Consider the following 14,270-nt stretch of genomic DNA (forward strand, 5'->3'; position numbering starts at 1 on the left):
AAGGTGTACTTCGTATTTACCTAATCAACGGTTACTTCAATTGTCTATATTAGTCGCCCTCTTGTGGCGTAAGGTAGAAATATATGTAAGAAACCCATAGATGGTAAGTAAAAAAGCCACTCTGCACCATATTTCGTGCACTACTGCTGAGTCAACTAAACGGGCATTGTTATAAAACACATATTTGTACAGACACGGCACTTCAGCTATATCAAAGAAAAAAAAAGAAAAAAGTAACAATAACTTGTCAAAAAATGTGTTTGCTGGCCAAATGAGACAAACATTTTGTTTCCTGTAAGATGCATACTATATGAGACGTCATTGCAATAGACGATTTATCGCGTTTAGATAACCATGGTAACGAACACAACATTGACTGAAGGGCTTCCTCTTGCAGGCAGTACAGTCTCGTTTCGTCTGATATCGAATACTAAAACAAAGTCGAATGCTCTTTAGCCTGTTGAAAAATTACTTTTTGGACAATGTTGAACAATTGCTCACTTTATCAACATGAAGATCACCTGAAGATCAAAGATGATAACTGAAAAGCTCCAACTGACTTGTGGCAGACCTCTGTCACAACAGCTACTTGCAAGCTGTCCATTATACAGTAGCATACCCTTGCATGGCAAGGAACTGATGATCTACAGCAACCTGGATGTGCAACAGGTTTGGGTCATTTGAAGTGATATATTGTCATAGAGACTAGAGTTGAGATTTTAGACTTTATACATTACTAGAAGATATTTTTGAATAAATTGTATTGTATATTTTTCCATTTTGTTATTTTGAATGTTTACCTATAGACAATGCTTCTAAGTGGCCACCATGGTGATGTCACTGCCATGACTTTTGGAAAAGGGAGGACACCTGTTCTCCTCTGTTCTGCTTCTGCTGATTACATTATTGTATGGGATATTGACCTGTGCCTAAGGAGAACGAGAGAAGGTAAATAAATTAATCTGAGGATCAAGCAAAGAGTTAGTCCCCAATCAAGTGTGTCTTTAGCCCTTTCCTTATCTTTGTTTTTGTTTTATAATCTAGACTAATAATGTAATCTATTGGAGTCTTCTCAGATTAGAATTTTGGCAAAACTGCCTCTCGGACAAATGTGAAGCAAAGAACTTATTTCTCATGTGGTTATAAATCTTGGAATATGAACAATATTTCTAATATGATTACAGGCAATGTCGCCCATGGTTTGGTTATTGGAACTTCACTGGGTGAAATTGTTCATCTTTCATTCTGTTTCTCTGATGAACGAGTGGTTGCATGTTCTGGAACTTCTGCATATATTCTCACCTTAAAGGTATGGCCTGAATTATTCCAAGCTTACATCAATAAGAATATCACTTTACAATGTTTGATCTGATCCGGTTTCTACAAAGAAAAGAATGGAAGGATAAATATATTGTGATGCATGAATAAAGCAACGCTTCGGATTGATTCAAATATTTTCACCCTTTCGTGTTCAAGTGTTACCTCTATATTTTACGACAGAAAGAGCAAGTGATCATTACTTTAAGTGGACATCTGGGACCTTTAACATCAGCAGAGTTCTGCCCCTGGAATAAAGACATTCTTGTGACTACATCAGAGGACCGAACATTTAAGGTGCTGCATTAAAAAAATGGAAATACTGGAATAAAAGAATTATGTTTTTTTTACCATCATGTTACTGTGAGTGTGTGTCCATGTGTGTGCACGCATTTGTGGTATTGTGTGGTAACAAAAGAAATGTAAATGTTAACATGGGCCAGGAAACCAAGTCTGTTTTTTGCAATTAAAATTTGCATGTGTTCTTCCCAAATCCTAAGTAAATATGCGTTACTGTAACCACAATAACTAGACTTTTTTGCAGGTGTGGGATCTTAAAACTGCATCAGTCTTTTACAACTCCTTTGTACTCTCAGGTATGATAATGTAATTTGTGATCTTGGAGTAGTTTTCTTTTAAAATGATTTATTTATATTCTGAATTTGAAACTGCTACATGGTTATCAATGCACTTAAGTTGGTCAGCAAGCATACTTCACAGCATGTTTTTTATTTCTTTAGCTACTCCACTTATCAGCGTGCTTTTCTTGGATGGGAACAGGCACATTATCACTGGCTCAGCTGACGGACAGGTCCTTAACCTACTAAGAGCTTAAGAGGGTACTATGAACAAAAGCAATTCCATAAGCTATGTCATTGAGTTTGTTTGGTTTAGGTCTGGTGCTTTACTCTCTCTGATGACTTCACGTGCCAGCTAGTGACCAAAATGGACCTTCAGACGATGGAAAAAAGACATCAAGCAGGTTATTTTTTACCAATTATGCATTGAGTAGAAAACTATACAACGTGGCTTCATTTTTATTTCTTCTGATTTCTTACCAGGAGTTGCAGACCAATCAAGTGTATATGTTGAAACTTCAAAGCCTGCTCTAAAAATATTTTTATGTTGTGCATTTAAGGACACCACAAAAGAGGAGAAACAGTAAGAGAATAATTTTAATTGCATTCATAAATGTTTTGAAAGGTTTGAGTGGGCTGTATTTTGGGGAGGCAGATTTTTACTTTGTTATTGCATGGTACAGTTTCTTCAGAAGTTGTACATACATAGTTATTATAAATTATTTGTGATTTTAATGGTCTGGGGCCTCTCCTGCCTTGCGCTGAATGACAGCCGAGATTTGTACCACACCAACCTCGGCGTGATCTGAAGTGCAGAAAAAGTGGTGTAGACTATGAATGGGTGAATTATTTAATGAATGAAATATAATCAATGATTTCAGACTAAATGGTTCAGTTTAAACTGTGAATGAACGATGTGAATGACATCTAAACAGTCTTTCGGACTGGGTTAGTAAGGATGTTGAAGTTGCAATAGTAAGCAGATTTAGAATTATATATTATATAATATATACTGTATATAATATATATATTGTTTCTTTTCTGTACATGCATGTGTGTATGTGTATGTGTATGTGTTTGTGTGTGTGTGTGTGTGTGTGTGTGTGTGTGTGTGTGTGTGTGTGTGTGTGTGTGTGTTCTATAGTGTGGTAACAAGAGAAATGTAAATGTAAATATAGACTAGGAAACCCAGTCTTTTTTCAACAGTTACAATTTGCATGCAGTCTTTCCAAAGACAAAGTAAATAGGAGAAAATATACTTAGAGGAGGAATTCAAGGTTTTTATGATTACATTTTTTCGTTATTTATAAGCAACCATTCTTATTTATTTATTCAGGGTAATATTTTGGATTATCCAAATCTGCAGTTAATTCCTTTCACAGTCTCCAGGGCTCATTCACATAAACTCATGAGTTAAAGTAATAATGTCTAGTAGTCCTGGTTTAAATCCTTGTGTGGTTTCAACTAAGGCACAAGAGGAAAAACAATATTTTAATGATCATCAGTAATCATTTATGCATGTATTGTGTATTGCAGTATATGATTGGGTAATTTCAATTTTACTTTATAAAAGACTGCATGGTGTTTGAGGCAAAGTGTAGCATAACAGTGGAATCGTCTATCCATAGGAATGCTCAAATTAATTCAAGTCGTTTCAAAAGACTCCTGAGTGATGTATAATTGTTCTGTTAAGCTTCTATGCTGGTCATTTTTCAACATAAGTGTTTGGGTTTGAGAAATCACATAACCTGCAATCACATTAAACATCCACACTGTGCCTGTAATTGTCTCCACCCTGCACAGAAGCTATGCTCAGCAGGAAAATAATGATGCACTAAAATATAAAAAACATTCTCATACAACAATGTTACTCTCCTAAGTAGCATAACCCCAGCATGAAGCTCCATGTGGGAATTGAATGTCAAAGAATCCTTGACTTTTTCCCCTTTTCGCTGGAAAAGTTCTTTCCATGTTCCTGCCTGTAAATGGATTAAATTGCCTTTTAGCGGAAATAACATTAAATCCAACATCATTTTGTTATTCATCAAGACAATTTTTTTAATGTCTTTTTTGAATAACGTTGATGCTGTTTTTTTTCCATACCTTTCTGTGTTTGACCCTGCAGGGAAAACAGTTGGATATGTATCGGAAGCATTGATGGCCTGTATGTGGTTGACCTAGCATCCTCTGAGCTGTTGGTAGTGCTGTATTTCAAAGGTATGTTTATGGTGATTTGACTGTTCTCTTCTTAATGTACTCAGGGTAAGGAACTAATGTTTATCTACTGTCTTGTTTTAGCCAGCACTGGTTAGTTATCGTCAAATATTGATTTGAATAATAACATGGCTGTCTTGCAGGTTTTTGTTTTTTTTTCTCATAAGTTAAACACTTGAACTCTAGAGCAAAATACCAGCATCTCTCTAATACACATACAGTGCAAATAGTGTAAATCACTACTGAGTTTCCCCGACAATTTGAACGTTATGCTTTAGTTTTTTAATAACTTGAATAATAGCAACATAATATTAGTTTTAATCTACTGGAATTCCAGGAAAATTTTGTATGAGGTTTTATCTTATATCTTTGTAGTCTTAAGCTTAAAAGAACCTCTTTCTCTTACACACAATAACTGACAATTGATCTGTTCTAATCACATGTGCTTATGATACAAAAGTGCATATCAATATGTATGTGTGGTGTTTATTATTTCATAAAGATATGTGCATTAAAAAAACTTATGTGCTCTTCATTCTAGATTTCTCAAACCTCAGCATCACAATGGCTCGGTCATGGTCTGCCTCTGATAAGTGGGACAGCTGTGTAAGTATATTAAAACAGGCAATGATTGGAAATGTCTTTGAATGTTTCTTCATCATTTTTTGTCCTTTTTCTTTTTTTAAATACAATCTAGTCAGGTCTGGCTGAGATAAATCCATATTTTAACTAATACAACATTTAATTTGCGTTTTTCCTTAAAGAATCCTGATTTTTTTATTATTTTCATAGGGAAAACCCATTATAAACATCTCACTAACTGTTTTTCCTATTAAACCAATAACAATCATGGTCCTCTCTTGCGTTTATCCATTCTTGTTTGATATAAATTATTTCCTGAACTTGACTCACAGATTATGTTTTTGGTGAGTTCTTTGTTTACTCCAAGTGTGGTCCTGTTGGAGTTCAACCTGTCTTATCTGAGGAAAATCCAACATACAGGGGAAAGATTCTCTGTGTTCCCAAGGTAGATATTTCCCCTTCCCCAGATAACATTTGGTATGTTTTTGTCTTTCTGTTCTTTGGCAATATTAACATTTTTTTGAATCATGAATTACTCTAAAGAACCAAGCACAAGGTTATTTTAAATATGTTTCCATTTTGGGAGAATATTTTGTTCACGGTGACTAACTCACATCTGACAGTATTTGACTGTGTCTAGTCTTGTCTCTTAAACCGTTTGAGCTTTGATTAACCTATCTTGATTTTATATATTTACATTCATTGTCACTAACTTTACCTCTATAAATGATGATATAAAAAATGCATGCAGTAGAAAGAATCTCATCATCCTCCTGTATCTATATTCACAAAGATGGAATCCACTAATGCGGTATAATGATATAAACCTAAAAATCATTGCAAAAATTGTGCTGTATTCACAATACATGATGCTAAGAAATAACTTCCCCTTTTTTTAACCACTGATTGTTGTCTATCTGATCCCCCTCGTATCAATGTTTTTAATTTGTTTTTATTATCAAACAATATCATGGTGCTGTTAATTAAGAGGCTGAAATAATTGAGATTGCTAGCTTGCATTTCCAGTAAACCCTTTCCCCATTCTTAGTTCCCCCCCACAGCTTCAATCTCCTCTGAATTCCAAGTTAAAGAAGAAGGAGCTTAATCAGACCAAGAAAAAAGGTCAGCGTCCCTGTCTTTATCCAAAAACTCACTAACCTCCGCCTTATGCTTACACACAACGTATAAAATACTGTTTAATGATTCTGGATTTTTAAAATATGGCCCATTTTATAGTTCACTCATGACTGGCTGATTGCTGCTTTGCTTGGCCACAATAAGACTCTTAAATAACACTTGTAGGTTGTAATGTTTGGCAGTTATAGAGATACTAAAACCCTCAACATTATCTCTAATTAAGGACGGAAAAGTTTGCAGATGGAGATGGGAGAGGCATAGCGTTCCTGTCTGTTTTCTTTTGCCACATATGTTGACAGGTACAATATTATCAGCAGAAAATTAAGTTGAACTGTCATTAATTAGGCCAGTTTTACTGTTGGTTCTTTCAGTCATGGATTCCAAGGTAATGTGAGCATGTTTGTGGTTTGTTGGAGTATCATTAGGATTTGGCATCTCCAGCAGATCAACAGGACACTGTGATTTACACGATGCACTCAAACAGAGTTGGTGCTGAGAAAGCCATGTATTAGCCCTACTTCTCTCAGCTGAAGTCAACAAGATTTTGTGGTTAGCATATTCAACTATGTAAAGAACAAAGTATTTAATAAGAATATTTCATTCATTCAGACTTAGGATGTGTTATTTCAGTGTTCCCTTTTTTTTTGGAGCAGTGTCTGTATTATTGCAGATGACTTGACATTTATACACTGATTGCACTATAAATATAAACTTAAATTCCCATTAAACAAACATCAATACTTTGTGTATGTGCAGATCATACATCGTTAGTCATCTCAGAAATCAATATACCATATTCATGGAGTGAATCAAGACTATTGGCTTCAACATGATCACGATATTTAATCTGATGTCATGTTGTAATGCTTGACTCTTAGTTTCTTTGTTGACTATTTAATTATATCATGGATTATTGGCCTAGCTCATTAATGTGATACATGAACATTTGTTTTGTTTATAAAGGATATCTTACTACTGTTAATTTTTTTCCTCTCTAATTTGACTGAACTGAAAATGGACTGATTTTAAGAAGAACAAATTCTAAGTCATAAATTAATTTGAAGCCTTTCATATGATGGTCAGACTTGCTCCCATCCAACTGGACTCTCGAACACTCTTGATGATGAAATTCTCTTATTTTCATTCAACTACACTTGAGTTTTTGTCAGGGTATCACACCTGATCCCAATTTGTAATCGGCGCCAGCTGCAGCAGATGCCGCTAATCAAGATCCCTATAAAGGGCAGCGGCACGCTCTGCCTGGCGTTGGGGGTTGCGGTGCTCACAGATGACTGTAGACCCCTCCTTACCCTGTTATGACTGGACCTGGCCGGCCGGTGTAACATTGGACCCAGACCCTGCTGTGACCCTTCTTGCCTTCACCCCCCTGCCTGGGGGCCCGTCCTGCTTTCACCCTGCCTTGGGCCCGTCCTGCCTGCAACCCGTCCTGGTGAGACCCAGTCCTGTGCAACTCTGTCTCGGGGCTAGGGGCTTACCAGCGACTCCCTACCTGCCGTTCCACGAAATAAATCTCAACCCAGTTTCTGCTCTGAGGTGTGGTTCCCTGCCAGAGTCCGCCCCCGCGGCCTGTGACAGAATCCCCCCCCGGCCACCATGGACTCGGAACCACACCCACTCAGGCCGGCTCCGTGGGGCACCAGGAGGCGCCCATTGAGGGGGGGGGGTACTGTCAGGGTATCCCACCTGATCCCAATTTGTAATCGGCGCCAGCTGTAGCAGATGCCGCTAATCAAGATCCCTATAAAGGGCAGCGGCACGCTCTGCCTGGTGCCGGGGGATTGTGGCTCTCACAGACCACTGCGGAGCCCTGCCACGACCGGACCCACCCAGCCGGCCAGCCGGTGTAACATTGGACCCTGCCGTGACCCTTCTTGCCTTCACCCCCCTGCCTGGGGGCCCGTCCTGCTTTCACCCTGCCTTGGGCCCGTCCTGCCTGCAACCCGTCCTGGTGAGACCCAGCCCTGTGCAACTCTGTCTCGGGGCCAGGGGCTTACCAGCGAAACCCTACCTGCCGTTCCACAAAATAAATCGCTTTCAACCCAGATTCTGCTCTAAGGTGCGGTTCCCTGCCCGAGTCCGCCCCCGTGACAGTTTTCTGGCTGGTATCACCCTTTTAGTTAAATCAATGGCACCTTCTTTTCCAGGGTAATCCTTATCGCACACATTCTTCTTGCAAACAGTCAAACTGCGCCGCTGCAAAGCGACAACACAGAGATGTTTAATGTTACTTTTAATATTCTTAGTGATAAGTACAATGGGACTTTTGTAGCATCACATTTTAAAGGATTACGATAATATTGTGTGATGTGGAAATTTTAATAGATGCAATATATTATGGTGTGAATTACAAAGCTCCTGTCTTGAGGACTGAAACGATCACGTAACTGCTCCCTTTTTGGTGTTTTCCGATATAGACACATATTCAAATGATGCATGCAGTTGTAGTTGGTCACAAAATTATTGCAGAATAAACTCTGGTTAAGTGAAGTGGCTCATCTTAGATGACCTCTTGCAATGTCAAAACAACAGTTGCTTGTCCTAGTCTTATTAGTTGAGGAACAGATGATCTTTGGTATTAGCTTGTTTCTGAGCACTTAGTCATTACTTGAAACTGAGGGGAACTGCACTCTTGTAATATAGTCAAAAACACTGTATACCTTGTGTCACAATTTGTGGCAGATGCACTTGAGAGATCAGACTGTAATGATGTGGTGTTTTTTCACCTAATTATCTCCAAAACACTTCACAATATATTAATCCTCTAACATAATGCAAAGTGATGTACACTTTGGTCTTATTCTGTTTTTAGTTTCTTGTATCTTTTGAGTATCAGTAATGTATTTTTTAACTCTTTGCTGCCAGTTGTTCAATTTGCATTTACTTTTTTGATTTTTTTTTTCAAAGGTGGTATAAGGGACCAGCCACTTGTCTTCCACTCAGATGTGAAGTCATCTGGATATACCAGTTCACCAAGGTTTGTGAATAAAGGATCTTTATTGTCTGATAAAATATTGAATTTCGGGTACTGTATTTTTGCCCTGAGCTAAATATGAGTATTGTAATGACAAGTTCGAAATTAATTTGATTCATTTAAAAGTTGGAAGGAACTTGATGATTTTCTCAGTTTTTATATTTCGAATGTTGGACTTGGACAAGTGTCATTATTTTAGTGTCTCATTGGACCCTCCCTTCTAGAAAGTGGCACTCATGTGTAGGCTCCAATTACAGTGTGAATTTTATACAAGAGACTCCTCTCACTTAACATGTCAAAATTAACATTTTTAAGACATTTTTAAAATATTTGTAATAATGACAAATCAATTATGACATCCCAGGTCTGACTCTCAGACACTTCATTTTTACAAAATACAAATATTTGGTAAATAAACTTGTCATTTTTCACCTGTAAATGTTGTAAGAAAATGATCACAAATGTAAAGAAACAAAGTACATTACTTTTTCAATTGCTGATATGGTTAATTAGATCCAGCAAACATGGGATGAATTCAATCTGAATGAATATCTTTTGTGTTATCATAGTAATAATTATAATAATACATGTCATTTAAAGAGCCTTGCTCAACACTCAAAGGCACCATACAGACATATACATTTAGACAGAATATTGATAAAGGGCACTTAATCCATTTCACAAGAAATGGCAGGAATGTTGAAGAATTGGTTTTGCACATTTTTCCGCTGCAGATTATTAAGCTTCAAAGAGTCTCATGTGCTCCAGACCAGTTTATGATCATTTTTTACATTATATGGCCAAAAGTATTCGCTCACCCATCCAAATAATCGGAATCAGATGTTCCTATCACTTCCATGGCCACAAATGTACAAAATCAAGCACCAAGTCATGCAGACTGTTTTTCCAAACATTTGTGAAAGAATGGGTCACTCTTAGGAGCTCACTGAATTCCAGCCTGGAACTGTGATAGGATGCCACCTGTGCAATAAATCCAGTAGTGAGATTTCTTCGCTCCTACATATTCCTCAGTCAATTCTCAGCTGTATTATAAGAACATGGAAGTGTTTGGGAATGACAGAAACTCAGCCACGAAGTGGTAGGCTACGTAAACTGACGGAGTGGGGTCAGCGGATGCTGAGGCATGTAGTGCATAGAGGTTGCCAAGTTTCTGCAGAATCATTTGCTGCAGACCTCCAAACTTCATGTGGCCTTCAGATTAGCTCAAGAACAGTGTGCAGAGAGCTTCATAGACTGTGTTTCCATGGCCGAGCAGCTGCATCCAAACCACACATCACAAAGTGCAACGCAAAGCGTCAAGTGCAGTGTTGTAAAGCACGCTGCCACTGGACTCTAGAGCAGTGGAGACACGTTCTCTGGTGTAGCAAATCACACTTTTCCATCTGGCCATCTGATGAACAAGTCTGGGTTTGCCAGGAGAATGGTACTTATCTGATTGCATTGTGACAAGTGGGAAGTTTGGTGGAGGGGGGATTATGGTGTGGGCTTGTTTTTCAGGAGCTGAGCTTGGCCCCTTAGTTCCAGTGAAATGAACTCTGAAAGCTTCAGCATACCAAGACATTTTGGACAATTCCATGCTCCCAACTTTGTGGGAACAGTTTGGAGCTGGCCCCTTCCTTTTCCAACATGACTGCACTTGTGCACAAAGCAAGGTCCATAAAGACATGGATGACAGAGTCTGGTGTGGATGAACTTGACTGACTTGCACAGAGTCATGACTTAAACCGAAAAGAACACCTTTGGGATGAATTAGAGCGGAGACTGAGAGCCTGGTCTTCTCATCCAACATCAGTGTGTGACCTCACAAGTGCTCTTCTGGAAGAGCTGTCAAATATTCCCATAAACACACCCCTTGAAACCTTGTGACAGCCTTGCTCGAAGAGTTGAAGCTGTTATAGCTGCAAAGGGTGGAACAACGTTTTATTGAACCCTATGGATTAGAAATGGGATGTCACTTAAGTTCAAATGTGAGTCAAGGCAGGTGAGCGAATACTTTTGGCCATATACTGTACATCATTAACAAAAGGCAGTGGGGTTTCAGCAACAACATCTGGAATTCCTGAATTAGACAAGGAATAAACAAAAAACAAGCTCTGTAATTTCGGCAGAATTCTATGGAAGAGGAAAGTCTGAAATTCATGAGGCTCACAGGGTATTCTGAGAGCATTAGATAGACCTAGCTTATCTTACCGCAGTAGTTTCACCAGTTAACTCTGTTTTTCTGAACGTTACATTGTTCCAAATATTTGACATAAGGTTTGATAAATGAATACAGGCATTTTATTATTACATTGCATTACATTACATTGCATTTGGCAGACGCTTTCATCCAAAGGGACTTACAATAGAGGACATAGGGACTGCAAATACACTTGCAAATACACGATGCACAGGAAATATACAGAACAGTAAGCTTGGGTTAGTGAGTTGGTTTTTTTTTTTTTGACAAAGACATACACAAACATACACACACACACACACTGCATAGCCTAACTATCTCTTTATCTTAGTTGTTGTTGTTTTTTTTTTCCAGAAGGACTATATTTTCTCCCAAAACAAATGTGCAGAAAATGCGAAACTTAACAAAGGATAACAGGATTGAGTAAGAACTTAATGGTTTTCTTTCCTAGAATGCATTAACTAAAAAGCTCTATGCCTCTAATTTTTAATGACTGCTCGTCCTCTCTTTCTATTAGTGGTGTAGTCCTCAAAGATTACCCAAAGGACAGTGCGGCACCTGTTGTTCCACACACACATCTCAGTATTTCTAACAAACCAGTCTGCTGCCTTCAGTATTCAGGTGAGTTAGTCATTTTAAAGACATTTACATTATGCTGTTTATTACGGTTTGCAAATTCTCCTTAACTTCAACTGAAACAGAATGTATTTGGATCTGTTTTTGTAGCAAAGTTATCAAAGCATTTATTTAGTTAACACAAATTCTTAACAACAAGTATATATAAAAAGGTAAGATTTGTCATATTAAGTATAATATCGACTCAATTCTAGCGGACATCAGTTTTTGTTTTTGTTGTTTGTAGTGATCCAGATATGGCACTCCTTAACTTAAAATCACGTTAACTTTTTTCTGCCATCTCCTCATGATGCAAAATGGTCTTTTTTTTTTGACCAAACTCTGTCCTACCTTGACCACATATCATTTCTTAATTCTGAACACCCTGAACTTAAAGACAATTTTGTAGATTATTAGTTCACCAAGACTGTAATATGACACAGTTTACAAGCTGCCTTAACAAATCAGTTGTCTTAATAAAGTCTTAGCATGGTATTGTTTCTCAAAAATTTTTCTTGGAGAATTTAACCTCTGGGAAACCTCAAGACCTAAGTATTGTTTCTTAACAAGTTGTTTGAGTTAAAATATATGTGAAGAGACAACCGCTGTAGGATTTGATATTTTAATGGGACTGATTGAAGGGATAATGTCCTACTCAAAATAACAGATACCAAACAAGATACCAATAGCATTGAGATATCAGAAATTGTAAAAATGTAAATAGAGGAAATACATTTTTAAAAAGATTCTTTGTTGTTTGACTTTTGACAGAAAATTTGAGTTTTTCCTTCCATGTCTCCTCCAGGGGACGGAAAACATATCCTCTCTGGTCTTGGTGACAATTCAGTGCTACTCTTGAAGTCCACCCTTACTGGTAATTCAGCTGTTTACACAGGTACAGTAGATATTCACAAGTACTCATACAGTACTCATACCTTTGCAACCCCAGGCTCTAGGCCACCAATGCATTCGTCACCAGTACCTTTAAAGGTAGTATATCCTCTTCAAAAGGACGATTCAGTTCTGATTCTACTACAATTTGCTTTGCCCTTATCCTTTTTTTTTTATAGAAGGGCTTTACCAGTTGACTCATTCACATTCCAGGGATCTTAAACCACAAATTTTTAAGAGACAAGGAAGATGAGGAAAAATATTTGCAATATGGCTCATATTCTATTTATTCTACTGCACACTTTGAAGTTGATCCATGGCTTCAGATAAAACACTCAAGGAAAGTTCAAATATTTACTTACAAAGCTTTTGCTGTCTAATCTGTAGATTAAGTGTTCTCATATACTAGAGAAGCATAATTTGCTTCTATTCATCTGTTATGGTTTTAGTCAGTAGCATTTATTTGATAAAGAAAAAAAAAGATGAGAGGATAAGGGTAAATTATCCTTTACGACTGATTTGCTGTAGAACAGATACAATCACAAAAGTTACCAACCAAAGTCTGTGGACAATAAAGCTGACATTCGAACAAGTCTTCGCTTGAATGTTCAAGTACTTCAAAAACAATTTTTCCACATGGGGGCAGCAGAGATTTACAGACAAAACTCAAGGTTACAACATGTGATCTCTTGATCCTGACCCAGCCATGGTTTATGAACAGTACCATAAAAATAAATGAGGCGACCAAACATTGTATTTCCAGATAAAACTTTTGCAAATTCCCTTTGTTTGCAGGCCATGATAAGCCAGTGAGTAAAGTGAGTTGGAGTTTAGACAGGCAGTCCTGGCTCAGTGCATCAGAAGACCGGACAGTGCGAATCTGGGCAAATGGCAACAAAGTGCCAGCAGTCATAATGGTAAATGCATTATGTAATCTGACACAATCTTGGACTATGTGTGTTATTGTGTGTGTTATTTTTGCTTTTTGTTTTTTTTGATAATCATGTGACATGGCATTACAAAAACATAATATGTCAGATGAAATAAAAATGGGGAAGTAAAAAAACAAAAAGAGAAAGTAAAAAATTACAGTAAAACTTAAAAAAATTCTGCTTGAATACACATTAAATTTGGGTTATATTATCTATATACTGATAACATGATTTTAATTAAAGAAACTTTTTTTAACTTTTTCTTCATCGCTACTGCTCATAGGATAGTGGAGCATTGTGCATCGATGTCGTTTTTAAACTATGAAACTGTTATGGACAACTGAGGTCACAGCTGTATGAAGAATGATCCCGTGTATTTAATTTTTTTTCGAGAGATGGAAAGAAATTTGTATCATGAGAGCATGAGGTACTCGGCAGGTAAAAAATTGTGGATGAATGTTTTTTTTGGTATTTTTCAGTCTGGGTAATACTCTGCCTGTAACTTTGAGGAATTGAAAAATTTCAAGTCACTCTTTGTCTTTCTATACTGCTCTTTCATAAAGAAATAGAGCCAAATGAATGTCAACTTGAAAAATATTGGTTATTATTGCTAAAAGAAGACATCGTCATACCTTATACCAAATGCGACTTTTTTAAAGGCCTGTTTTGTATCATTGAATGTGCCATTTAAGAGCAGTCTTGTTCTAGTTTTTTACTTGTGTTTCATAGCATGTTTCGAATAGGCTCGAGTAAAAGCTTTGAGTTGTAAATCTAAGACTTTAGTTTTCAATTCTACACAACATATGCAATTT

At 37.3% G+C, this 14,270-nt stretch overlaps 1 protein-coding gene across 1 annotated transcript in view; it reads left to right on the forward strand.

Moving 5' to 3' along the window:
* Positions 1-136: 136 nt before the first annotated feature.
* Positions 137-14,270, forward strand: part of wdr27 (WD repeat domain 27) — a 40,936-nt gene continuing 26,802 nt past the window's right edge. The window contains exons 1-17 of the mRNA XM_086161597.1: positions 137-669; positions 807-948; positions 1,185-1,309; positions 1,501-1,614; positions 1,862-1,913; positions 2,058-2,128; positions 2,212-2,299; positions 2,379-2,478; positions 4,021-4,112; positions 4,651-4,715; positions 5,024-5,136; positions 5,740-5,813; positions 8,754-8,823; positions 11,375-11,443; positions 11,538-11,641; positions 12,441-12,530; positions 13,322-13,443. Coding sequence (XP_086017723.1) covers positions 535-669; positions 807-948; positions 1,185-1,309; positions 1,501-1,614; positions 1,862-1,913; positions 2,058-2,128; positions 2,212-2,299; positions 2,379-2,478; positions 4,021-4,112; positions 4,651-4,715; positions 5,024-5,136; positions 5,740-5,813; positions 8,754-8,823; positions 11,375-11,443; positions 11,538-11,641; positions 12,441-12,530; positions 13,322-13,443 — 1,626 coding nt within the window. The 5' untranslated portion in view covers positions 137-534. The remainder of the gene's footprint in view (positions 670-806; positions 949-1,184; positions 1,310-1,500; positions 1,615-1,861; positions 1,914-2,057; positions 2,129-2,211; positions 2,300-2,378; positions 2,479-4,020; positions 4,113-4,650; positions 4,716-5,023; positions 5,137-5,739; positions 5,814-8,753; positions 8,824-11,374; positions 11,444-11,537; positions 11,642-12,440; positions 12,531-13,321; positions 13,444-14,270) is intronic.

Source organism: Fistularia commersonii, chromosome 2 (assembly GCF_037954325.1).
Source record: "Fistularia commersonii isolate RoL2024-O1a breed Wild chromosome 2, RoL_Fcom_v1.0, whole genome shotgun sequence".
Taxonomy (NCBI): Eukaryota; Metazoa; Chordata; class Actinopteri; order Syngnathiformes; family Fistulariidae; genus Fistularia; species Fistularia commersonii.